Below are 27,334 nucleotides of genomic sequence, written 5' to 3'. Positions count from 1 at the left end.
CATGGAAACAGTTGTATAGTTGTTTCACCCGGAATCCGGACCAAGCAAAAAATTAACTAAACGTTTAAAAACTAGCTGTGGCTACAGAAATTCTTTTAAGCTCTGTTTTTTCTTAATTAATTAGTAAAGTTTAACTGCAAAGCATTGTCCTTTCGGTTCTGATACAGTAATTTGGGTCCAAGTTTTTTAGGGTGCGTAAACACCAATCGCTCGCAATAAAACTTCGGCAAGTCTGGTAAAACAACTTTTATTCAACAATATTTACAAGCTTTCTACAATTTCACAGTCTATTTATAAACACAACTCCCATCACAAGAACCCCAAGCCTTGCTCCCCAGGCCAGCGCTCCGCTCGTCGCCAACTCCCTGCATTGTTCTTTGTGGAAGCCACGTATAAAAGTTTTGCTGTCCCTCGCTAGCAAACATATTTGATATTCAGTATCGCTCCCCTTCGGGCGAGTCAGGTCGAACTCTAAACTTCTTTTAAAATACGGCAAAGTTGCTTCATAGACGACGCTCCCAGGATCCTTTATGCTCCTGACGACAACGTAAGGATCGGCTATATCGTCGTTCCTCACCACTCGCCATTTCACCCTCACTTTGTTCTGCGTACTAAAAATTTACATTTTGAGATAAAGCAACAAGCTAATTATTATTACAGGCTGAGCTCCCGGAACCGCAAATCGGGCGCTATATCATAGTCTCCAGGATGCGTCTCCATTATCCTTGAAGTATTAACATTAGTAGGGCAATTTAGCCTGTCATCGGGGAGCTCGAATAATGTCTGGCCTGACAGGTAAGGGGGACCCGAACACTTTATAAACTTGTAAAAGGAGCGCAGGAACAGCTGAGAGGCGAAGTAGCGTTTCAAAGGACGCACAAAGCAGTCGCAATTTAGCGGATTTCCTAGAAACACGACACAGATGTTAAGTGTTTTGATTAGAAAAATAAATATTCCTCACCTTCGAAATAAACTTCAGTGCCTTTAAGGACCATGTCGGTCAAGTCGGGCCCAAAACTTTCAAAAAAGTTGTCTCTAATGTCTAAAATGTGCAGTTTAGTCACATTTTTGAGCTTTTTCCAAGGCAAGTCGTGCAAGACATTGTTGGACAATCGCACTTCTGTCACACTTTTGGGCAAATTAAAAACCCCACCATCACTTGAAATGTCTTCGATTCTGTTAAAGGACAAGTCCAACGACACTAAACTAGTCAAGTTTCCAATAACACCTAAAAGTACAGTTTATTAACTGAAACGACAGACAAATAAAACGTTCAAATGGAGCATTAAATTTGTCGTAACTTATATTTAAAATAATTTCAAAGTGATTAATTTGAAACTATTTTTTTGTTTTCTCCCAAGTTATAGTCCTCCGTGAAACTCGCCACAAGTTCGATTAACTCACCTTTCCGCAGATCCGAAATGAAATTATGCGACAAGTTGAGTTTCTGCACTTTGGAGGTTCCGTAAACTAGATCGTAGGTAACAACCGGCATCGAATTGTACGACAGATCGATTTCTTTCAGTTTGTACGGGACGTAAGGATTACTGGGGAAAGTTTTGCGCGTTATGAAGCTAATTTTGTTGTGGCTCAAATTCAGCTGGAATAAGGCAATGTCTGGAGAGGCCCTTGTGGTGGAAAATTTCACTTACTTGCTCCAGAGATAAGCAGTCATCAAATAAACTGTGCGTTTTGTTATCTAGCTTCTCGATTTTATTGTGCGAAAGATCCAAGCTCCGTAAGGCCACCAGGCCTGAAACAACAAATGATTTATCCAGACGGAAAAACAAAGTGGAGATAACATAATACCAGGTTTAAATTAAATTTTGCGGTGTGTGTTTTATTTTGTCCAACTCTTGCCATAAAAAATGAGATCGCTTAGTTTTATATATACATGTTGGAAAGTTGGAAAAGGTAAAAATAACTTTTTTTTGGCCAACTTTTTTATTTTTCAGCTTACTCTTGATGAAATTTCGCTCAAAATAAAAAAAATGGGTGAAGCTGGAAAACTTTTTTTGATAACAACTTTAAAAAAATTCAGGTTCTAACAACGGATGGAACTGACAGAAATAAAACAAAATTAATATAAATTTCGGACACATTTTGTGATTTTTCAGTTAGTTTTAGCAAAATGTTTTGAGAGAAAAAAGTGTTAAAAATTAAAATAAAAAGGCAAAATTTATGTAATTTTTTGTTTACAATATAAAAATAAACATGATTTTTGATCAAATTTTGTGTTTTTTTAAATTATTTTTTTGACATGTTCCTGTATGTACATTAAATCAATCTCGATTTAAAAAAGGCAAAATAACATTAATTTCGATCGAATTTGGTGATTTTACATCTAATTTAAAGTAGAAAAACTCAGTTATTGTTTCAGTAAGACTCGAAGAAGGCTGAAATAACATAAGTTTTAATATAATTGAGTGAAGTTTCGATTTGTTTTTAACGAAATTTTTGGCAATAAATGCAAATAAAAAGCATCTCAAAAAGACAATAATAAAATAAATTTTTAATATAATAAATAAATCTCTGGTTAAAAGATGGTTAAAACAATCTAATTTTTATCTACTTTTAGTGAAAATAAAAAAAATGAAAATCAAAATTCACACCATCTAACTTGTCCAAATTTATTCAGTTTGTTTCTTAAAAATTTTGAGAAATAATTTTCTTTACTGGCTATAAACTCAATCAAATTTTTGTGAAAAAAATATTTTATTCGTTTAAATTTTGTAATTTTTCATCCTACTCCTCACAAGAAACTAGGAATACAACTTAAAACACGTGTTTTCTTGCTTGAAAAGTGTAAAAATAACACATTATTTAACAAAACTATCCAGATTTTCGGCTTATTTTTAAAGAAATTTCGTCCAAAAACAAGCTAAATCAAGCAAAATTCATAATTTTTTAGCTAGAAAGTTTGAAAAGGTAAGTGTAACAATTTTGTTAACAAATGCCACCAACTTTAGATTATTTTTGTGGATTTTAGACACTTTTTGACCAAATCTCGTAAATAAAGTCTGATCTAAAGTGGAACACTTACCACTTCGCAGACAAATGAATAAATACATTTTTTTGACGAACTTATTCTCTCACAACTAGTTTACTTTACCTTGAAGGGCCCCATTCGGAACATCACTTATGCTATTATTGGTCATATTCAGCACAATCAGCTGCAAGAGCCCCTCAAAGGCCCGATCACTGACATTGCTAATCCGATTATGAGCCAAATTGAGTTCGAAAACAACTGGCAATTTTCCAAAAGCAGCTCGTCTCAAGTTTGTTAAATTATTACCCTGAAATAACCAAAACTACACTCGAATTAACCCCAAACCGTGTTCCCACCTCAAAATACAAATATTGCAACGAACTTAGCTCGTTGATCGCAGCCCATGGAGGTTCCGAAATCCCATTACAATTCAAATTGAGTTTTTGCAACGTTAGCAAATTTGTGAAACTCCCTTCAACCAAACCACCACCAAGCTTATTATGACTCAAATCAAGACTCAAAAGTGAGTTCATACTGGGCCACAGCTTGGCTGGGAGTTCCTCAAACTCGTTGAAAGACAAGTCTAAGTGTGACACTGAAATGGGAAGGAGGAACAGTTTTTTGAGCTTGTTGTGGCTGACGTCCAGGTTCCTGGTGCTGGCAAGGCGTGTTAGAGCACTTCGTGCGATGTCTTGCAAAAAGTTGTGGCTCAGATTTAGGTCCAGTAAGGTGGGAAGGGTCCCAAAAGTGCTGGGTTTGATGGTTTCGAGGCTGTTGTGGCTCAAATCAAGCGTTCGCAAGGAAAATAAAGTTTGAAAAACGGAATTAAAAATATCAGTTAGATTGTTGTACGACAAGTCAATCGTGTGCAACTCGTAGAGTTTTGGGAATGTTCCTTTGGGGATCGTCCTAAGTGCGTTATGTGACACGTTGAGGATTTTTAGCCCGGTCATGTTACCCAGCGGAATTTGGTTCAAAACAGTTAAGAAATTGTACGAAAGCTGCAGTTCTAGTGCATAGGTTGTTTCATCGAACGCTTTCTTTGGTATCGTGTCCAGTCTGTTGTGGGAAAGGTCCAACTTTGTGATGTTGGCACAGTTCTGGAAGGCCCCAGCTTCGATTTTACTGATGTTGTTTCTGGATAGATTAATCGTAGTCAGATAAATGTCCTTGAAGGCCGTTTTTTGAATTTCCGTCACGTTGTTCTCGCTGACGTCGATTGTCTGGAAGTGAGGGTTGGGGGTGTGGTGGATTCGAGTGGGTAGTGCTTACGTCAATGAATTTTAATTCGAAGAACATTTGGTAATCAATTTTCTTGAGGAAGTTGCGCGCTAGATCAATCGTTCCGACTTGGGCCAAAGAACCAAAAGTGCCTCTGCCGACGTCTGTGATTAAATTGTTGGAGAGGTAGAGGCGGCGCAAGAAACGCATTCCGCGGAAAGTGTTCGAGTCCAGGCGCTTGATTTGGTTGAAGGACATGTTGAGGACGCGCAGAATGGTGTTTCTGGCGAATGCGCCCCTAAAATGCGGGCATTTGATTTATATTTTTACTTGTAATTAAAAAAATAATAAAATAACAACTTAGTCTATCAGTCAAAAAACGCAGTGTCTAACACTTATTATAAAATACAGTCTACAGTTTACCACAAACACATTTTTTTGTCCTTCGAGCCGGATACTGAACTGTGATCAAATTCATAAAAAAAGTTTATAAAAAGCGTTACCAATAAATTAAAAATATAGTATTTTTGAGTTTTGACCCAATTAGGTAATTTTTCAGCTCAATTTAGTTAGCTAAATGTAGGTATAACTTTACTTTCAATTATATCTTGTGATTCTTCGGCTTACTTTTGACGCAATTTTACTCAAAAATAACAAATTTAAACGAAACGAACGAGTAAAGTAACATAAATTTAATTTTATGTTTGTGACTTTGAGTTGTATTTCATCAAAATCTTGCAAATAAATGAGTTTTTGGTCCAAAAATAAACTGAAATATGATTAAATTAATATCAATCTTTATTAAATTTGGTAATGTTTTAGCCAGTTTTTGGACAATTTTTGAGAGAAACTTAGTTTGTTAACCATTGAAAGATAAGCAAAAATTACAGTTTTTCTAATTTTTGTCTTACTTTGTTGCTTTGTCGGTTTGTTTTAGCAATATTTTCGAACTTTAACTCAAAAACAAAACATGGTTTTTGACCAAATGTAGTAGATTTTAACAAAATTTTATTCAAAAAAATTAATGAAAAGATTAATTAATTTTTATTTATTTGGAGATTTTTATGTCTGTGTTAAGTTCTTGCAAAATAAATTAATCTGACCTAAAAAAGAAAAAATGACATTAATTTTCGATGATTTTCAATTAATGTTAGGTCATTTTTTTGAAAAAATCTTTACTTTTTACTTCAAGACTCAAATAGGACTATAATAGTACTTATTTTAATATAACTGGGTGATGTTTAATTTTGTTTTTAACTAAATTTTGCGAAAAAATTGTGGTTTTGACTAGAAAACGTGTTAAAAAAACAAAAACAAAATAATTTTAGATTTAAATTAGAGATTTTTTTAGTTGCTTATAACAAAATTTTAGAAAAAATAAGATTTGTAAGGATAACATTATTTTTGACTAAAATTGGTTGTTGTAAAAAGTTTTTGCACAATAAATGATTCTCTGGTCGAAAGCTGATTGAAATAATCTGTGATTTTTTACAAAAAACTGAAAATATGACTTCAAATACGTGTTTAATTGCTCGAAAAATATAGAAACAACCCATTTTTCGACTAAACTTCATAGTTTTTCGCCTCATTTTTGTAGACATTTCGCTCAAAACAGAGCTAAACCAGTGAATCAAATCAACTAATGCTTCAGCAGTTTTGCAAAATTAAGTTTAAATGTACTGATAAATCACGGAAAATAGGCAAAAATAACTTCAATTTGATTTATTGATTTGGAAGTTTCGTGATTTTCTAGCCCAAGAACGCGAAATTATTTGAAAAATTCTCGAAAAATAAATAAGTTAATACAATAATATAATAAACAAATATAAAATAATTAAACCGTGTAATGCAGACATAAGTTGGTGCTTTTTTTTGTCTTTTCTAGTAAAATCTCGCAAAAATTTGCTTAGAAATTTTTTGTACAATGTATTTCTTGTTCAAAAATGAGCTAAATCGAGCTAAATAACTCAGTTAGAAAGTTTGAAAAGGACTCGATATTTTCATTTTGGTGCCTGTACCTCGTCAGCTCCGTAATATTATTATGTGACACGTTGAAGAACGCCAACTTCGTCAAATCGGAAAGGTGGCTTGCATCCACTTTGCGGATGCCATTATGACTCAAATCTAAAATTTCCACATCTCGCAACCCCTTGAACTGGTTCCTTTTCAGATCGGTGATCCGATTCCCGTGCAAATCCAACATTTTCAGCTTTCTCAACGGTTGTAAACTTTCAATAGGAGGAGTTGTTAAATATCCATTAGGTAAGAATAGCTTTAAAAGTCTCCCGCTTATGTCGCCTCCAACAAAGGCGTCTTTCGGCAAATCCGTCATGTTATGACCGTCTATTCTGAGCTCAGTTAAATTACCCAATATCTAAAAATATCAATCATTGCAAGAAGAGGTGACTAAACCGAACCTTGAACGCCAAACTCGGGAATTCCTTAAGACTTGAATTAATCAAGTGGAACTCGTTCAGTGTCTCATTCACGCCCAGAAAAGTGTGCTCTTCTATCACTTCAATCGGAGTATCGACAATTAACAACGTTCGCAATTTTAATTTGTATAAAAGACTGCCGTAAAGTCGGGCTACAAATAAATCATGACTTGAACCAACAAATCAATTAATTATTACCGATGTGACACTTGTTTATTGTAAGTTTCTCAACTGGTAGTTTAAACGTAGCCAAATTATTTAGAGCTATGCTCATTGTCGCCAAATTCGTGTTATTACAACTAACGTAAATTCCTTGATCTCCCTCATTATCACACGTGCAAGGGTGCAATAACAGAGTCTCCTTGGGACACCTGTAGAGAGGTCCTGGAGGAATATATTCACTCCTTACTACATTCAGAACTGTGAGAAATAATAGTACTGTCTTCATCCTGATGGCTAAAATATTAAATAGAACAACTTTCTCAATGCCCTACTTTTTTTTTAAAAGTACTCACACATTTTGAGATTATTAGACACTTTTAACACCCATTTTGTGCGAGAATTTGTAGTTTCAAGTCTTGTAACATTTAACTTTTACCTTACTCAAGGTAAGCCAGCGGAATGTGACTAAGAGGAGGAGGGTCATGAAACTTCCGCCAAAGACATACTTTCTACATACTGTGTAAAATTAACAAGTTAAAAATTATAATTTTCAGTTGGTTTGCTTAAAAAATTGCAAAATTGAATAATTGGGCTTAAATATTGCAATTATTCGAAAAGTTGAATAAAGGCCAAGACCGCGCCATCTCTGTGGCCTGAAAAGAACGGCGTTTTTCAGGCGCAATGCATCAGATGGCGCCCTGGTGCTGAAAAAGCACTTCGGGCCACCATTGATTATTAAATCTCCTTATTAAATTATGCATGAGATTAGTAGTAAAGTTTTTAATTGTTAATTGTGTTAGCTGTTGTGCTGATTTAATTTCTTGAATGAATAATTGCTTTCATCGGTTTTTCAGTTGTTAGTTCGAGTGACTTTAACGATGGGATACAATGAAGCCGTTTTCAGTTTATTACTTAAGATAATTGAATAAAAACAAACTATTGACGAATCAACTAATGGAAACTGCATTAAGAGAATTGTTTTTCACGCTTAGTTGGCGCTTTTAAAATGTCAAATGTCTGATCAAGAGTTACTTTCGGCGTTGTTGTGCTCCATTTGTCCATCGTATCTTTCTCCACCCATCCAAGTTTGCACAAATGGACACAGTTTATGTCCCGCTTGTTTCGAGAGAGTCAAACCGCACTGTCCTCAGTGTTCGGGGAAATTTATGAATCGGCGATGTTTTATCCTCGAGAGAATCTACGATAAACTATTCATTCCTTGCAAAAACCAAAAATACGGCTGTAGTTTTATTGGCAAAGGGTGCAAGATAAAAAAACACGAGCGGAAATGTTTATGGAAATTTCTGGGACACAAGCTGAAAAGCAAGCATGTCTGGGTTTTGTGTGAAATTAAACTCAAACGGAGAAATAAAGCACAGTTGAAGTAGCAGTTGTTTTTTTAATATTTGTGATTGGTTATTTTTGATTGCCACCCCTCTAGTCAATTCTGGTTATTTATGTATCGATTCGTTATCCTGATGTGGAAGAAGCACTTTCATCTCATCTCAGTTATGTGTCTAAGGGCATTGCAGTTTTTTAGTTTCCTATTTGAAAGATACATTTCGGCGCCGTTTTCCCAGGCCAAGCTGCATTGGCGCCGCCCCTTCCCTTCGGTGGCGGCGATGCGACCCCAACTATCTCCGACAGTAAAATAACAAATTGTTATAACCGACGCAAAAACGGCGAAAAGTTTTTTGGCGGTGGCACTGTGCAAACGAAGCGGACAATTCGGGAAAACGTGGCATCAATTGAAAAACAAATATTAAAACTGTATAAAAGCTCATTTAAAAGAACTGCAATAAGTAGTAATTATTGTTATTAAAAAGTATTTTTTTTGTATTAAGAAAACCAAAAATACGTTTTAGCTAATGCAAATAAGTAATATTTATAACATATTTTTGTCTTTTAATTAAATTTTTGATATAAAACATCTTTAGCTTTCCAAAGTAACTACAAATTGAATTTTTTTTAATTTCGGTTGGTAGAACTTTGTAGAACCGACACTACACCACATACGTTTAAAAAACATATACAAAGTTCTTGAGTACATTTATCAGCACCAAAACTCAACAACACCTTAGACAGACTCGTTATTTTGAAAGAGAACTGCACTTTGTTTGTTCCCATAAATTTATTTGAAATGAGAATAACGAAAAACCTGTTGATGGGTGATTTCGATTTCTACGACTTTGAAAACTACTTAGAAACTTAGGCTTCTAAAAGCTAAAGATTCCACACAGCAAGTGTAGTAGTAATCAAATGTAGTGTGTATGTTATTATAAACCACAACAGCTTTAATTTAGACATAAAAAACAAAATAAATAGAAGCGTAATAAATAAATACAAGAGTGATTCGCGATATTTTTTATTTAAGTACATCGACTTGAAGCACAGTTACTTAAATTAGTAGATACCAGATTTTCAAGAAATTCTAAAATTAGGTGTCAAAAATAAAAAAAAAATAAACTTTATTTCAAAACGAGAAATACAAAAGAGTAAAAAAGTTAGTTAATTTTATGTAAATTTTCAGGTGCAACAAAGTACCTACCTTTTGTAAATTTGTTCATTTTTTTGTGAGAAGTCTCCTCAACTTAGAAAATAATCTCGCTATCGGACACCATTAATATTAATTTAAAAATATTAAAATCAGACAGTTTTTTGCATAACTAGTATTTTTTTATTCAGTTAACATTTTTATTTTTGATAGAATTTTATACTCACTATTTTTTTTTATAAATCGTTCCTAGCTAATTTGTATTCCTTAACTCTTCTGGAATATTTTTTTGAAGATTTTTAACTTTATTCACTGGTTCAAAGTGTTTTGTGGTCTGTTATAGTTGGTTTAGTTTTATAGGTTCTAGTAGTGCATAGTGGAATATCAGCAATTAAAAATAAACATAAAAAATAGACGAAAATTAAAACTAAAAACAAGTGAAAATAAAAATAATTTAGGATATGTTTAAATATGTTTAGAACACAAGACTACAATTTAAGAGTTTTGGAAAAATAAAAATAGTGGCAAATTTTCATTTTTACGAGCATTTTTAGCAAAACGGATTTTTATTTTAAGTTTTAGGAAAAGCCTTTAAATTACCAATTAGGAAATTTTTCTAAGATCCTCTACTATAGATAATTAGATAACTACATACATAATTTTTCTATCACTTGTGTGACCTAAAAATGAAGTCACAGAATAGCTTGCAGTCATAAGGAAAGAGGGAAAAAAATTGCCTGTCATCACAAAAAAATGCTGACTACAGCGAAACTTACAGACTTAAAAGAAAAATCTTTATTTAATCGTAAGTGCACTACAAAATTTATCGGTTAAAATGGGCTTCAATCAGTTTTGAAACCCTTTCAAAGTTATTGGCCATTTTGTTTGTGTTGGAAAAATTTTTATATTTTTTTTTCTCAATTACGACAAAATTATTAAAAAACGTGAAACTATTTTAGTGTAAACCTGTAGAAAATGATCTAAAAAATCGATTGGCATCGAAAAAATTGCAAAATTCAAAATAGTTTTGAAGTTATAAAGGTATAAACACAAACAAATTTTATCTATTTGTGCATTTTGTCGAAAACTACTAGTCGGAAAACAATTATCTATCTTTTATATAAGATAGATAGATAATATTGAAAGAGCTTTCCAGAGATAATAAATTTAATTTATTGCGTGTAATAGTTCTGGAGTTATTGCCTGATAAAAGTTCAGATACCAAAAATCGACAAAAATTTTGACAAAAATTAAAAAAATCAAACTTATTGACGTTTCTTTGCACTTTTAAAAACTCTAAAGAATTCTAAAAACTTAGAAACGTTTGTAAAACTTTGTTACGAGTAAAATATTTTTTTTTTAAGCTAAAAATTTTATTAGTTCTCGAGTTATGAATATTTATATTGGAAAATTAAAACTGTCTCTGTAAAATAAATGAAAAGGTGCAAAAATATTAAGTTCTTAGAAAAAATAGAGCAATGGATGCTTACGGTGGCAGAAAGAATGAAATCCTTCAAACGTCTGTAATAAAGGCATAAACAATAAAATAGATCTCGACCAATTTAAGCCCCCGAAAACAATTCAGTTATACCCATCTCGCACCACCCTAAACCATTATTCATCAGCCGTTTTAATTTAAAACTTATGATTAAATGGGGACAAACAAGAGCGAAGTAAAGAATCGTGAATAGTGGTTTCTCTAATTTCAAATGATGTCGTCTAAGCCTAACGACTATATAATCATAATGAGTTGAGTTGCTAATGTAATAAACCAACCCCAGCAATATCGTTAAGTAGTAACCCTTATGTAAAACCTCCCCCGCATTCAGACACACCCCTCGCTACAAGGGCCGCTCGTATTGTTATTCATAATTCTGCGATTACGAAACTTTTTATAAAAAATTTATGAGCTGGATGTTACGAAATGTCGCAGTTGGGACGCTTTGCGCAAATGGGGCGTACACACTTCTACAGGGTGTGAATGTAAAAACAAATTATTGTTTAAATAATGGAGAATTTAGTTTCTGCTTCTTCTATATGAAGTATTAATACTTTTTTCGGTAGTCTGTTCAGTTAAGTGGAAAATTATGAAAGTAATTGTAAAGGATGCGTTTCCGGAAAGTCCGGACTGAAATAAATGGCGGCAATAATTCGTCTATAGAATAAGATGCGCACTAGTAGTAAACAAGTCTATAAAGAAAATAGCCCGAATATCACTGGAAGGGCTCCACACTTTCGCTTCTTTCTGCAGCATTTCCGCTGCTGACGCACTTCCGCCCAAACTTAGTGAACCATAACTGCCAACATCACCGAGAAATAAAACCAAAACTTTGCGTCATTGTCATTTAAAGCATCTTCGCGCGGATGACTCAACTATAAAATCATCGAAGGAGAAGAGCTAACGATCTCTGCGCCAATAAATTTTCCAAATTCCGAATTTTCCCCTTCACACCATTTTTGATTTTTGTTGTTTCTCAAAAATAAAAAGCATATTGTGAGACAAAGGCCGTGATTCCCACGCTTCACTCTCGCTTTGTTATTCTGACAAATGCCATTTTCGTATAGAGCAGTCGAAAACATCCATAAATAAAGTAAATAAAACTGTTATCATCTGATGGGAATCGGGGGAGGGCTGAATGCAGTTGGTCCCGTTCTAAGAATCGGATGGATACACATTCGCGAATCGGACTGGATACACGGAATGGTCGGAAGTTTGTTGGCGCCGAACGAAGGCGCCGCGACGCCCTAGTTCAGACCGCTATGTTTCAAGAGCTGAAAGAACTTTGACAGGTATCAAAGTTGGCGGCGAAAAATAAAAACGAGATTTATGGCACACATTTACATTTTGCCGAAAAACTAAAAAGGCGAACAGGAATTACAACTCGGCGTGATATATACTGAGCGTAATTGGAGTTTCTACGAATTTAAAATAAAAATATTAATAAAATACAGCAGGCACAACTTTACAAATAAGAACCTTAATAATCTAAAATAATCTATTTTTGATAGTAAAATAGTTGTTATTGAATAGTCTATTATCTTTATTATGTTTTCGAGTTTGTCGATCACAATTTGAAAAAGATTTGTTAGAAAACTGCCTAAAGAATCTTCCATATTCCGTTCGGAGCCACAATTATTTTAGGGCCATCCTTCCACCAATAAATAAATTTTAATATAAAGCCAGAGCCGATCCCAATTTATCAGAAATGTGAATCTCTTTTACGATCCCAGTGACAAGAAGACATCGCGAGGGCAGAAACAGCAGCATTTCCGCATGAGTGGTCCCGGAGGGCTCCAGTTTGTCATAGCCGGTGAAGGGTCGCAACAGCACATCCCTAATGGGTTATTTATGGTCGCACATTCACTACATATACTACTTTATTGCTCGTTCGCTGATGTGCATTTAACTATACAACAAACCCTCCACTTCTTTCTGGCATTCTTTAATCGATATCCTACTCTCAATTGTGTCTCTCTAAATGAAATTTATGGACGGAGCAAAAACTTTTTAGGGAAATCCGCCGGATCTAACATAAATTTCACGAGAAAATCTCCGATGAAACACCGCTTCTTGACCGAAAAATCCCGTTTTATTTTTTGTAAAAATGTTCCAATTTATAGGTGATACATCAATAAGTTCCGCCACTCCGGTGTTGCATTTCCTGTCCGGAAGCTCAACACTGCGCAAACATAAAAATGGCCCCTAATTCATTAAAGTACATGAGATTTATCAGCACACTCTCATAAATAATCCTTATCACCGCCCAAATTTGCCGTTAGAACGTTCCACAATGCAATATCTGGAATTACAATAGTTTTTATCAATAGCATGCCGAGTTGGTGCTAAAATAGAGTGCGATTAAGGCCCACATTCGGTGGATGTGTGTATCAATCAATCTGTAAAGTACCCGGTCCAATTCGTGCCTCCACAATACTCATATATCTTCCCGAATGTTATGGATATGAATGATTTTATGTCGATGTTGGGGTAGCTTAAGAGTTTCGAATCAATTGCTTATCGTAAACTAGATTAAAACAAACCAAGTGAAATATTTCAGGCTGCTAGATCAATCTCTTTATGGCGATATCGTATATCACGAATAAATTTTGGCATGACTCTTACTTTCGCACCCTTGTTTTGCGAGATTTCCATAGAGAAGACCGAAAAAACTCTACATAATTTTTGTTTTTTTATTGGTTTAGCACATTTTACAGCTCTAAGTCTAATTATTTCGCAAAATCATGTCAAAGCTTTATTTGACTTATTTCACTCGATTTAGCTCATTTTTCTGAAAATTGTTTTCAAAAATAAGTCGAAAAATTATAAAGATTGGTGAAAAAATGTGTAACTTTTATATTTCTCAAGTAAATAATCACGTGTTTGGAATTATATATATCCCCAGTTTTTTGTGAGAAACAGAGACTAAATAATTTAGTACAACAACCAATGTTTCTACGTCCTACTAATAAACTTTTTTATAAAAACCAATTTTGATCAAAAATAAAGGTATTTTTGCCTTTCTTTAGCATTTAAGTACTTTTAGTACAAAAATTATGTTTTTTCCACTTAAAAAAAAAACAAAAAATAGCAATTAAAAATTCAAAATTATCTTATGTTTGTCGTTTTTGAATTTAATTTTGCAAAATTGTGTTAAAAACAGACAGAAAAGTCACCAAATTATACTAAAATGGGTGTTATTTTAGCCTTCTTCAAGTCTTGTTGACGTAAAACTTAATATTATTTCGAAAAATCTACTTAAAAGTGGATGAAAAATCACCGATTTAGATTGAAATTGATCATTTTTTTAGGTCGAGACCGATTTTTATTTTGAAAAGTGCATAAAACCTCTATAGATCAAGTATAAAAAATCATTTTTTTTTAATTTAGTCAACCAAAATCTGGTTTTACTCCTAATAGGAAAAATGTGCATACAACAATTACTATTTCATATGAACAATGCAGAAATTTGAAAAATCAATTAAAAAATTAGGGGAGATCTTAAGGAAATTAGGGGAAATCAAGAATAAATCAAAAAAAATCTTAAGAAAATTTGGTGCAAAATTTAGGGTGCGGTTATTCCTTTAGAAAAAATGTTATTTTAAGATTAAAATTGAGTGTTTTTAGCATATTTATTTAGCATATTTGGAAGGTAGGAACTTAATTAATCAAGTGATGCAGTTGCTAATACATTATCTATCATTTATTCGAAAATATGTTGTTTAACTCTGTGTAGGATCTTATCACGGAAGTGATACACCAGAATTACACGTATATGACGTAACTGCCTTATCTTTTAAATGTTATACATCCCGGATCTCGGCGGTCTTCCATATACGTTGTATTTCTTTCTTAAATAAAAGTTTGACATGACGTTCTCTTCCAGATAATAATTAGAAACAACCATAAAGTATCGCTTGCATAATTTCCCACCTCTCTAGCCAAGTGCACATCGCACGTGGGTGTAAATAAAACCAAACTACCTTTTATCGACCCACAGCAATCGAAAGTCGCTACAATCTTAGCGTTGGCGACTCGAAATAGGACAAACAAATAACCCATACAAAACCGTACTACTACAAGTGCATTCCAATCAAATCCATTCTAAAATCGACCATTAATTCACAACCAGCTTTCAATAAATAAACCTTCAGGCTCGCTTTGCCGCATCTGGTTTTTATGAACCGCCTAATACAAATTGAACAAATTCCTTCGCACCATATTAGGCCATAAAAAAAACACTGAATAATACGCTCATTCATGACGATTTTCATTGCCAGAAACGGGACAACCACCGAATTAGTACTTCCTTATGACTGATAAGCCTGTTATCGGTTAGTTCGAGTGCGGATTGCGTTCGAGTGGCTTGTAAAATTTTCCAATTTTGAAATAGCCCAGGTGCGTGCGAGGTGCTACGCCACTGGCCGGCTCTGTTCGTTAGGGGGCGCCACCAGTGCATCAGTCGAAATCTATCCAAGTGCACTGGGCGTGTTTTGCAAAACGTTCTAAATTAATGTGTTTTTTACCGAAATGAAGTAACTGAATTTTTTGCACAAGTGAGTAATTGGCTTTTAATTAATCTTATCTTTGTTGTGTGCGAGTTTGGGCGCCGGAAGCCATGCACAAATCGAGCAATCCGCGTCCAAACTTGCATCTGTTTTGGAACGATCCATTTAATTGATAAACTAACACTGTTATCGCAATTGATTGTTTACTACGGGTTTCTTATCAACTGACCCAATTTTAAATTTAGAAAATTGGCCCGTTTTGCGCCGCCTACCTTGTTTGGCATCAAATGTAAATAAAACTCGGTAGGCTGTGCGTTTGACAGCTGGCTGGAACATTGATTTTTTTCAAATTAATTAGTTTATTTTGTGTTTGTATAAATTGGGCCGGGCGTTTTTGTCGAATTTTCGAATATTTCTTTTGCTAATCAATAGTTCTGACGTTTGCTTTATTTATATTCGGGTACTCCAAGGCCTGGTGGATTACACCACCACAGTGGCGTAGGCGGGCCGAAAGGCCATGGTTGGGGTTAAAAAATGGGATTTTTGTGGTTATCGTTACGTCCGCTTGGGTAACCATTTGGAGGAAAACCGGTGAAATCGGAGATAAGCTGCTGTGTAAACTAATGATATCGCGTAAAAATATTTGCATTTTAAATTTCTTCTTCGAAAAATCAATATTGTGTGTAAGCCGGGATTGAAATAAAAAACGATTAAGAAGTTCTGACAGCTTGGGAGGGAGATGAAAGTACTGGAAGACGGCCAAGATGAGGATGTAGCTTGGGGTTGTTTATTTATCGATTACTCGATAACATTAGAATAAGAATATTTTGAATTAACCACACAAGTCAAGATTTTGGGGAGGGAACTTTTTTGTCCTAGAAATTTTTTTGTCACGGCAACTGACATATGCACTGTCAGTGTCACATGTCTTTTACTTTACATGACTGTACGTAAAAATTTCCAAATAAGCACTTTTAGATTAATCATTGAGAGATATCTGAATATCTTAGTATAAATTTTACCAAGGTTATTGACATCTGGGGGAAAAATGTCAATTGAAAAATACATTATTATTTCTAATGAACACTGAAGGTTTTTTTTATTTTGCGTTTGCTATGGTTATTTTGGTAGCACTGCTTTATCAAAAAACGGTGATAAGAAATGCTTTTTTATTTTTTTTTTATTTTTATGGGTGCAAAAGAGGTTTTTTGTCTGTCTGTTTTATATTTTCCGAGAAAAACTGAGAAGGTTCCTGTTATCGGAATGAGCTGAAATTTTGCATACATACGTAATTTCCGTGACAATGCAATTCTATTTAGTTAATTACTCTTTAAAAGGGGTTTAAATGCAGTATTTTTATGTTTTTTTATTAGTGTAGTAATGATGGTATTTTTGTAACTTTATTTTCACGTTTTTCGTCTCTGTTTTTGGACGAGGTTTTTTGCTCGAGCTTAATTTTTTGTCCATTTTGTCCGCTCGCATGGTAAATTTCATATTAATCATAAAAATTATGAGCAATCAAGACACAATTCACCAGAAATAGTGTAATAGACTAATTGGACTATTTCTGAACGTGAATCAGGGCCAATATACAAACACAGGACTGCTGCCAAGTTGTAAGAATTAAATCTGTCTAGTTTTTTCCGGCAATTTGGTCAATTTTCATCAAATCTCGTATTGTGGACGCTTTTTCCCGTTTTCCACATTATCCAATTACACCTTCCCTTTATCTGCTGGTATTCGGGAGCTGCTTAATATACCTGAAAATAAACAGACTCCGCTTCCGGTGTGACAGAACCTATGTGGATGATCCAAGTAAAGCAACTGCGTTACATCAGCCATGGCGTAAACAGCACCGTTCATTTCGTATTGATCAACGAAAAATGAAAGTTGGTTCTTAAAATAGTCACCGTGAATGGACTTTCTTAGTGTGCTATGGTAATTTTTGCATAGGCGCCGGTTTTACAATTTCTTAAATTTGGAGCCGTGCTGAACAGGTGCCAATGAAAATAGTACAGGTATAGAGAGGTAAATAAACTGTGAGTCAGATGGCTGGGTGCCAGAAGCCCTACAACAAACAATAGGGCGTTAATTCCCTGATCTTTGGATGTCATTAATTCTTCAAGATGGTAGGGGATGGGATCGGACAACCCACCATATTTGACTGATACAGTCATTAAGATGAAAAATTAGCGATGTTGATGCAGGATCTTTGTGTTTGGAACAAGAGAAATGCAAATGATTGCTGATTGATGGCTCAACAGTCTTGTGTCACTAATATTCGTCAAAAGGTTTCGAATGCATTGACGTAACGCGGTGGAAACATGCCAGAGAGAAGTTTCGTTGGGTTTTTGTCGAATTTTTATCTGTATGTTAAATGCAAGAGCGTATCTTTCGATTGCAACATCTGGTTTTAATCATTTTTTCGGTGCACTTGTTTCCGTTCTGTTTCAAGTTCAATGTTACGCACAGTTTGATAAGGGAGATTTTTTTATTAGATCATTGGATGTTTAAAGGTGCGATAAGTGTTAATAAGTGTATTAATGACTAAAATATCGTTCATGGACTAGTTTCAAGTAAAAAGCAGACTCTGTCCTTTATAGGGCGATAAATGAACGATTAGCGATATTTCAAGGCAGTGTCCTCTTTTTCAGGGTGAATATTTATTTACTTATTTGAGAGTAACCCAATCAGCAAATAAGTGTTACAAAATTTGCAAATGTCTCTGCTTGGACTGATGTTATTTTTAACTTATCGATCACGATACAATGTAAGCATACAATACTGAGAGCAAAAATATAAGTCGATGGAATTTGCATCCGGTTATTGCAAAATCAACGACAATAATTAACCTTCAAAATTTAATACAGATCTCTACGTTATTAAAGGTTTGTTAAAATCGGGAATTTATCTAATGAAGGAATGGATGGATCAGGACATACGCACAGGAAGTAGCGAATTATAAAAGAACTGAACTGTTTAATAATAGATCGTTAGTTTATTAATAGATTGTTGTAGGTAGCTTTAAAAAAGAAAATAGCTTTCTGCAACCAATTTGAGTTGATTTGTGACAGAGAAATTGCATTTTTAGGATATTATATCCGTTTTGGAGGAAGTTTATTTACGTAGGTACACAACGATTTATTGGATAAGTTATATGAGGCTTAACTTGACTGCACTGGTTATTTCAAAGTGGCATCTTTAGTTCTTCACTAAAAATCGAATTCGAAAACTAAATATCCCAGCTTTTTACGAAATTTAAAATTTTGATTTTTTTGCTTAAAATTTCAATGGTCAAGGCAAATTCCTTCATAAAAATGAAAAAATTTTTTTAACTCACTCCAGCTAAGTTTTATGGACTTTTATATGTCTTAACAACCCACTAGAGTTGTTAAAAGTCCAAAAAAAGTCCGTTTGTTCGATTTTTTGATGTTTGATTTTTGTCGCGATTTTGGTCGATTTCGGGTACCCGGAACATTTATCGAGGAATAACTCCGGAACTGTTAGAGATAACCTTATGAAGTGTATTATCGTTGGAAAGCTCTTTGGATTATCTATTTTTTTCAAAAAAGATTATTGTTCTCCGACTAATAGTTTTCGAGAAATTTGCAGATAAATGTAAAAATTGGTCAAATTTAAAAAAATTCATAACTAAAAAACTATTGGGAATTTGGTAATTTCGTTGATGCCAATCGATTCCCCAGATCATTTTGCATTGGTAAGGATTAAAATAGTTTCACTTTTTTGAATAGTTTAGCCGTAATTGGGAAAATAAAAAAATTAAAAAAAGAGGCGATTAAAGTTTTACACAAAAAAAATTCATAACTTGAAAACTAAAAGTCGTAGAGCAATGCGGTTTGTTCTATTGAATTTTACGGCTCATTTTACATATTATATCAATTTTTCACAAGAATTAAAAATTTAAAATTTTTTGCCTAAATTTAGGGTAGCCATTTGTCATAGTGGAAAATTTTATCCAACAAAAAAATTTATAACTCGAAAACTAAAAGTCGTAGAGCAATGCGGTTTGTTCCATTGAATTCAGCGGCTCATTTTCTGTATTATACGAACTTTTCATGAGATTTAAAAATTTGATTTTTTTTGCTAAAATTTCCTGAGTAATAAACACTTACCTTCAAGAAAGTGAAAAAATATATTTTTTTTAAATTCGTTCTATCACAGTTTTTTGGACTTATATATGCCTTTACATCACTCTAGAGTTCATAAAAGTTCAAAATAAGTCCATTTGCTCGATTTTTTGATATTTGATTTTTTCAATTTTTGTTACGATTTTCGGTATCCGGGACATTTATCGAGCAATAACTCCGGAATTATTAGAGATAACCCTATGAAGTGTATTATCGTTGGAAAACTCTCTAAATTACCTTTTTTTTTAAATATTATGGTTTTCCGACTAATAGTTTTTGAGCAAATTGCAAATAAAAGCAAAAATTGGTAAAATTTAAAAAAATTCAAAACTAAAAAACTATTGGGAATTTGGCAATTTTCTCTACACGAATCGATTCCCCGGTTCATTCTACATGGGCTTAGACCAAAATAGTTCCACATTTTCTAATAGTTTTGCCGAAATTGAAAAATTTGTGACCTTGCCACCGAATAAAAACTTTTCTCTAATTTGTTGTCTTGTGAATTTTCGCTCCTGCTGAAATTCTCCACATTCCTTGGTCGTATCAATCTTTCGCTTTTTGTCTAAAATTTTTGCAAACTCGTCGCCGTAATCAAGATATAATCCAGCGCCAGCAGGAGCATCGGGGAGGAGTCTGTTGGGCCGCAGGAGGGTTGTTATGTTGGCATCGTGGAAGGAAGGGGTGGAAGCGTCCGGCGCCCGACTGGCGGCTTCCAAACCGGGTCCGTCGTCGTGCAGCATCCCGTTTTTACTTCTGCTGAAAACCAGCTCCCGAATTTTTCTTCACGCCAGCTTTTCCTGCTAAAGCGAATTAAACTGACCGCAGATCTTTCTTTTCTAACCCGTTAAGGAGCCGACTTGGAAAAAGTAATTGACTAGATTTATATCGCCCGGGCTACCGAGGGCTGATTTTTTACTGCAGCCAACTTAGGGCGCCAAATTTAAATTACAAGGGCTGCTCTTAATGAATTATTTTCGGGCTTAAATGCTTTGCATGCATAATGCACGTTTCATTAATGAATGGGAATATAATTGAACCACTGGGGGCCCAAACGCCTTCTTAACGGAAATAACTTATTCCTGCAATAAATTGGGACGCAAAAAATTTAATACTTTCTTAGTTTTTTTTCAATCTAATCAGTTATCCTAAAGCGATGCTATCACAGATATTTGGCTCTTTCCCAATCAAAAAGCGGATTTTTACCCAGTTTATGACCGATAATAAGCATATCTGGATATTGCAATAGAAAAAAGTTTTGGAGACTCAACTAATATATTTTCCATTCTAAAATCGATTCATAACTCAAAATATTTTGATTTCCAAATATTCAGACTAATTTCGTGCAATGACTAATTAATGATTTTTAAATTTAGACACATATCTATTTATAAAAGTTATATTTTTAACTTTAAAACCGTTGGGCAATAGTTAGTCTGACACAACTTTATGCAAATCAAAGTTGCAAACTATTGGGAAAATCTTTGAGGGGTTTTTTCGCTGACTTTTTCTAATATGTGGAGTTAATACGAGTTCAACTTCCCACACAGTTCTCTTGTTGAGTAACGTGTTCTTATATTGCTTTGTTTTAATTTTTAAGAAGACCGAGTTAAAAATAGGATTTTTTATTTAGGTGCATGTAATAAAAACATGATACATTAGATACATTAAATAGGCAGTAAGTGTGAAAATGCCGACCTTTTGGTTGAAATTCAATAAACACAACTAATTTTGGATTGATGTAAATGTTCCAGTTTCAATAAAACTTCATACGGAATTAATAAATTAGCACAACGAACTTGCAAACCACGCAAACTTTTATTGACGGTTCTATTATTAGTAATTGTGCTGCGAACAATGCGTTGTGTTTTAAAACAAAACGAAGGTTTAAATCTAAGACAAATGTAGTAAGCAAGTTGGTAAACTTTACTCTTCCAAGTTTACAGTGGTGTTAACTTGGTTGTATATCTTGCAAATAATCAGAAAACTGTGTACCGAAAGTATCACTTTCTATCAAAAACTGTAGAAATGTTTGCAAACATTTTAGGGTTGTTTACCACAATTTTGACATCTCCCGGTTCCTGGCTATATAAGCGGTTACAAAAGCAAACAGTGGAGTTAATTGTAACCGAGGATCCTCCCCGTTAATTAGGACAGTAATAAAATTTAAAAATTGTGTAATTGCCGCACAAACTCAGCTTAATTCCATTTCGTGTTATTTATTATTTGCGAATAATTTTTAAATTCGTATTGTTTTTTTTTTCAGGGAGAACCGGAACCGTGAAAACCCGCTAAAAGGTAAACAATTAACAATTTTTCCTTCTGAAATTTTTCCCCGGCCTCCCGAAGCAACTCTTCTTCTGTAAATCAAATTAAACCCATCCTAGTTTGTAATGGATAGTTTGAGGAACATTTAACTGACGCGACAGTTTGGCGCCGATTTTCCTGTTTTCTAGTTGGCAGAAACGCCGTAATCCCAACCCCCATATCTCCCCCTCTTTTTCCCCATCGCCAATGAAAACGCTTCTGGTATTTTGCGACATGTTAGGGGTTGCGAATCTACAGATATTCTTGTGTTACTTCTGAGTTGCATCATTCTAGCCGCGAATGTCGGGCCGTTCGGTTTGCCCCAAAAGGGCCAAAGGGGTTGATAACGACCGGTTTTTTGGCCAAGTGGCGTCCCTTAAACGCGCACCCAAAATGGGCTTTTCGAGTACAGAGTAAGTCTCTTTTCATCTTCTCTTATTCTTTTGGTTTTTGTTATTTTCGTTTCTTTTTTTTCTTTTAGTTTTGTTGATTGGATACGAGAGTGTGTAAGGTCTCAGGAGGTTACGGTTTAAACGCGCTTGCTCGACCTACATTTCTCGCCCTATTAGTGCCCATTGAGAACTTGTGTCAGATGTTTTAACTTTTTCTCGGTCTGAAAATGAAAGCAGTACTTGTGAACTTGCTAAAGTTGTTGCCACTTCATTTGAATTCGCCAAAGGGACAATAAATAACGTTTTTCTTTCCGCTGGTTTTATTTGCAATCCTTTCGTACAATAATTATTAAAAATGGGATGGGATTAAAAAAATAATAATACAATAAAGCAAAAAATTGCTCTCTCAATGGAAACATATCGGAATTGTAGTATTTTTATTAAAAAGGTTATTTGAAAAAAAATTCAATCTTTAAGACACTTTTTTAAATGCACAAAATGTTGGGGATATTCAGAGTTTCTTAGTACCCTTGCGGTTAAAGAGCTGCTTTATCTACTCAAAAGAGGTGATAAAGAAATAATTTAACATCTGCTACAGAAAAAATATTCTAGTACGGACTGCAAGGAGTTATCGATTTATACAGGGTATTTCTCATAATTTTACAAGGCTCCGACATCTTAAAATTGCATTTTAAGAAAAATTTACAAACAAACGCAAAAGGCATTACTTGAGAATTGACAACGCTTTAACTATTTCTAATGCATTTATTGAAAAAATAAGTAATAACATTTTTTTGAAAATAATGCTTTATTTAAGTAAGTCCTTTACGAGTGTTAAGAATTTGTCTTAATAATAAATCTTTGCTGATAATTTTTTTTATCAAACTTTAAATTCTGCAGTTTTTTTAAACTTATCTTGTTTACTTTTATGAATGAATGCATGGGTGAGTAAAGAAAATGTTTACGTATTTTAATATGTATTTAAATTTTATTACATCACGAAAACAGCCTTTGAAATTTAAAATTGTAAACATAGTAATGTTTTTTTTATATTAATTGCTTTCCGAAAAACTAATTACTGAATAATAATTGATAAAAGATTAGAAAAGGGTATTTGTTTTTAAAGAATAAATTTTTTTTTGGCTTTTGGATTTTATAATTTTTTGGCTAATTTAAATAGCAACTCAACGTAATAAATTATTTGTGACCAAAGCACTAAAGAAATTTTTTTAAATCTCCAATAATAACTTTCACTAAAAAAAATTCGTAGAACTCAAAAACAAAAAATTATTCTCAAAAGAGTTGATAAAGAAACAGTTAGTACTAACTGCAAGGAGTTATCGATGTGTACAGGGTGTTTCTCACAATTTTACAAGACTCAGACATCTTAAAATTGTTTAAAAAAAATACAGACTAATGCCAAAGGCGTTATTTGAAAATTGACAACGCTTTAGCTAAATATTTTTTATGCATATAATGGGAAAATGTAATATTTTTTTGAAAATAATGCTTTATTGGTGAAAGTCTTTTACGAATGTTATTGAATGTCAAAAAAAATATGTTAAGAATTTGTCTTATTTTGAAATCTTTGCTGATGATTTTTATGAAAAAAAAAATTAGAGCAGTTTTTTGAAAATTGTCTTATGAATGAATGAGTGGAGAAAGAAATTGTTTCCATATTTTAATATTTACTTATGTAATTAAATTTTATTGCATCACGAAAATAGCCTTTGAAATTTAAAATAGGTGGCATGGAAGTAGGTTGTTATTTAAAAAAAAATCGTAGAAATACCCTCAAAACATTTTTTTTTCAAAAATTATGAAGTAGATTTCTTATTTTTTCCACCAATTTATTAAAACAAATCGAGCTTATCTCTCTCCCATAAACGTTGCCAAAAAATTCTGAAGAAGTTTTGGCAGTTCATCACTTATCTACGATAAATTTAACAAAATGAAAAATTCTTTCTCTCCCAATTCCTCCACAAACCTCAAACTGGAGTTTTTTTGTGGCTTTCCAAATTGGTGGTTGTTTTCCCGGCTTGGTCTTGTCCTTTAGCAGCACGCGAGACCTAATTTCAGTGTTTTGAAACACGTGTTCGTGGCCTATCGATTGACGACGCCGGTGTGGAGCGACGCCGAAGAGACGCCGGCTAGTCGGACGCTACGGTCGCTTAGCAACCCAGCATCCCCCACTTCTTGAAAGAGAGGCACCCCCATTCTCTCGCTTGCTGTGTCGTGCATGATTCAATTATGTGACATGTTCTACTTCTCTCCACCAGTTTATTGACTTATTTCTTAACTTGTGTATGGATTGATTGGGGTTACGCGCGTTCTGGTGCGGTCTCCGGCTCATAAACAGCGAAATTACAATGACAGGGGAGTCCCTGGACCGACACCGGCTGTGCTTGGTCACATTTCGCCAGATTTTATTCAATTATCGGGCAAAATACAAGTTTTGGTCATTTTTCATTACAGATGTCTCTGTCGCTTAAAATACACATTGTTGATACAAATGTTACCAAAACCATCGTCTTTGATCCTTCGACCACGGTCTACGATGCGTGCAAAATCATCAGGGAGAAGTGCACGGAAGAAAACTTGGGAAATCGTAAGTCTTTCCTCTCGTAACGAATTATGTAATTACGTGTGGTTTTTTCTACAGCCAGAGACTACGGTCTCTTCCTCACCGATGAGGACAGCAGGACTGGCGTCTGGCTGGAACCGAACAGGCACTTGGAATATTACATCCTGCGAAACGGCGATACTGTCGAGTATCGAAAGAAATTGAGAACTTTGAGAGTTAAGATGCTTGACGGTAAGTTTGTTGTTTCATTGAGTTGCAAGTTTTAAGGCCTGGCTTCGCTGGAAATCTCTTCCTTTTTTAATTTTTTCTGCTCCGTACATGTCAGATGTTTCAGCTCGAGCCGCAATTGTTATTGTCCAAAGTAATAATAGAATTTTACGAGTTGTAACAAACATCACGTTTGAGCGCAAAAGTTTCACTTAATAACAAATTCCATAAACAAAGTGCGACACATTGAGCTAATTGAATTCCAGTTAATTAAAAAATACTTGGTGGTGTTTGAAGAGGTCAAGATTGAAATTTAAAAAGCCATTACGATTCGTTTTACACGAACGTTTCTTTGATAGCGGTTCGTGTTTACGAGGGTTTCGTTTTGTTGAATTGGGACGAGCTCACCTCGTAACCAGAAAGAATATTCCCGTTCAATGGTGCAACAAAATTTAAAGGGGAAATAACATCACAGCCTTAAGCTGTTAAGACAAATGTTGCGGCTTTTCCCGATTCGAAGCAATTCTAATTTTATTAAAAAAAATCACTTAATAAAATTTATAAACAATGATTTGTTCTTCTTTCTTTTTTTGTTTTGTTTCATTATTTTTGTTATGATTATTTTTTTTTGTATTTTTTTCGCGGTTTAATAAAATAAATAAGTAGCCCCATAAAAAATTAAGTGACCCGATTTCATGCTACGGCACTGGCCGGCCTACCCTCATAACTTCGTCGTTATCCCTCCGCCGTAAAAAATCCCCCGTTAATATAATTTAACGGCCTCTGGTGACTGCGTTATTTTTAAGGTTCGGTGAAGACGATGCTGGTGGACGATTCCCAGATTGTTGCTAATCTGATGGTTGTAATTTGTACGAAGCTCGGCATAACAAATCACGACGAATACTCCCTAGTCCTTGAGGACTTGGAGAACCAGGAGAACATCGAGAATCGAAATTACGGCACTCTGACTTTGAAACGTAAACGCGAAGAGAAGGAAAGAGACGCAAAGATGGATCAGCTGAGGAAAAAATTGCATACTGATGACGACGTCAACTGGCTCGATCCCTCCAAAACACTGAGAGAGCAAGGCATAGACGAGAACGAAACAGTCCTCTTAAGGAGGAAGTTTTTCTTCTCCGACCAAAACATCGATTCGCACGATCCTGTTCAACTCAATCTGCTCTACGTCCAAGCGCGCGACGCCATCATTAACGGCACTCATCCAATTACGCAAGACAAGGCTTGCGAATTCGCAGGAATACAGTGTCAAATACAATTTGGGGATCACGTGGAGAGCAAACACAAACCCGGATTTTTGGAGTAAGTCATGGGATGATAATGGCGCCCATAAATATTTGAAAGAATTTTACCTAATCACATTTTTTTGACTCATTTTTAAAATGCAACCTGACACCAAAAGTTTTACAATAATTTTAGTAATGTTGCGCGATTCTAAAAATTATTATTATTATTATGCACAGTTTGAAAGAATTCTTGCCGCAATCGTACATCAAAGTCAAGGGAATCGAGAAAAAAATTTTCGCCGAGCATAAAAAACACTTGGGGAAAAACGAACTTGAAGCGAAGGTCACGTACACGAAGAATGCGCGAGCTTTGAAAACCTACGGTGTCACCTTTTTCTTGGTTAAGGAAAAAATGAAGGGGAAAAATAAACTAGTGCCCAGATTATTGGGTGTGACTAAAGACTCGGTCCTTCGTTTGGACGAAAAAACTAAAGAGATATTGCAAACCTGGCCTTTGACAACCGTTAGGCGATGGGGCGCAAGCCCCAATACGTTCACTCTTGATTTCGGGGATTACTCCGATCAGTACTATTCAGTACAGACAACTGAGGCGGAACAAATCCAGCAAATCATAGCCGGATACATTGACATCATCTTAAAGAAGGTGAGATTTTTCCCAGTAATTGACTACGAAATGACTTGATTATTGTAGAAACAAGCGAAAGATCATTACGGAATTGAAGGTGACGAAGGTTCGACAATGTTTGAGGAAAGCGTCGCTCCGCACAAGTGAGTTTGGTAAAATTGTGGTTTTTCTTAATATTTGTGTGGGTTTTTAGGGCGACTATTTTGCAACACGAGTTGAGCAAAGTCGGTAAATTGAACACCGAGTCTTTGGCCAAACCAGCCGTCATGCGGGCCGGAACTGACGGTAATTTTGTGTTTTTTCGTTATCTTAATTTTGTTTTGTTTCTTTTTGTTTCGTTGGTTAGGTGAGAAAACATTTAGTACAGGCATGATGGGTAGTGCACAACACACTATCGTAAGTGGACAAGTGAACGTAGGTCATGCACCTCCAACGGTAAGGATGCGTTACTTGCACACTTATTTTACCATTTCTCTAACTTTCATTGCTTCCAAATTGTTTC

The 27,334-nt window shown here is 34.5% G+C and overlaps 2 protein-coding genes across 10 annotated transcripts in view; one reads left to right on the top strand and one right to left on the bottom strand.

Moving 5' to 3' along the window:
* Positions 1 to 231: 231 nt before the first annotated feature.
* Positions 232 to 7,312, bottom strand: conv (convoluted). Its single transcript, XM_008196935.3, has 12 exons — positions 7,161 to 7,312; positions 6,844 to 7,101; positions 6,628 to 6,797; positions 6,229 to 6,584; positions 4,262 to 4,508; positions 3,346 to 4,212; positions 3,113 to 3,296; positions 1,653 to 1,753; positions 1,405 to 1,600; positions 962 to 1,228; positions 659 to 905; positions 232 to 611 (listed from the first exon to the last, which is right to left on the bottom strand). The coding sequence occupies exons 1-12, from the start codon at positions 7,162 to 7,164 to the stop codon at positions 281 to 283; spliced, it is 3,228 nt and encodes a 1,075-aa protein (XP_008195157.1). The 5' UTR covers positions 7,165 to 7,312; the 3' UTR covers positions 232 to 280.
* A 7,890-nt stretch (positions 7,313 to 15,202) lies between these two features.
* The window catches only part of rhea, a 28,481-nt gene continuing 16,349 nt past the window's right edge, over positions 15,203 to 27,334 (top strand). For 4 of the 9 annotated variants that reach the window (XR_010333601.1, XM_015981211.2, XM_008196934.3 and 1 more), the window contains exons 1-9: positions 15,204 to 15,355; positions 21,719 to 21,750; positions 24,627 to 24,759; positions 24,814 to 24,966; positions 25,749 to 26,262; positions 26,424 to 26,850; positions 26,899 to 26,975; positions 27,026 to 27,117; positions 27,179 to 27,267. Coding sequence is in view for 8 of the 9 variants with exons in the window: in XM_015981211.2 (XP_015836697.1) it covers positions 24,627 to 24,759; positions 24,814 to 24,966; positions 25,749 to 26,262; positions 26,424 to 26,850; positions 26,899 to 26,975; positions 27,026 to 27,117; positions 27,179 to 27,267 (1,485 nt within the window). In the remaining variant the exon portion in view is untranslated. Of the gene's footprint in view, positions 15,356 to 21,718; positions 21,751 to 22,053; positions 22,173 to 24,626; positions 24,760 to 24,813; positions 24,967 to 25,748; positions 26,263 to 26,423; positions 26,851 to 26,898; positions 26,976 to 27,025; positions 27,118 to 27,178; positions 27,268 to 27,334 lie in introns of all 9 variants that reach the window. The other 5 variants (XM_008196933.3, XM_008196931.3, XM_015981210.2 and 2 more) reach the window with 4 other exon arrangements.

Source organism: Tribolium castaneum, chromosome 3 (genome assembly GCF_031307605.1).
Source record: "Tribolium castaneum strain GA2 chromosome 3, icTriCast1.1, whole genome shotgun sequence".
Taxonomy (NCBI): Eukaryota; Metazoa; Arthropoda; class Insecta; order Coleoptera; family Tenebrionidae; genus Tribolium; species Tribolium castaneum.
Note: the sequence above shows the minus strand (reverse complement) of the source record. Positions and strands in the feature narration are given on the sequence as shown.

Coding starts and splice junctions, on each gene's coding strand:
- conv (XM_008196935.3), bottom strand. Junction 6,585..6,627: donor TCCCGAGTTTGGCGTTCAAG/GTTCGGTTTAGT, acceptor TGATATTTTTAG/ATATTGGGTAATTTAACTGA. Junction 1,229..1,404: donor CATTTCGGATCTGCGGAAAG/GTGAGTTAATCG, acceptor CTGTACTTTTAG/GTGTTATTGGAAACTTGACT.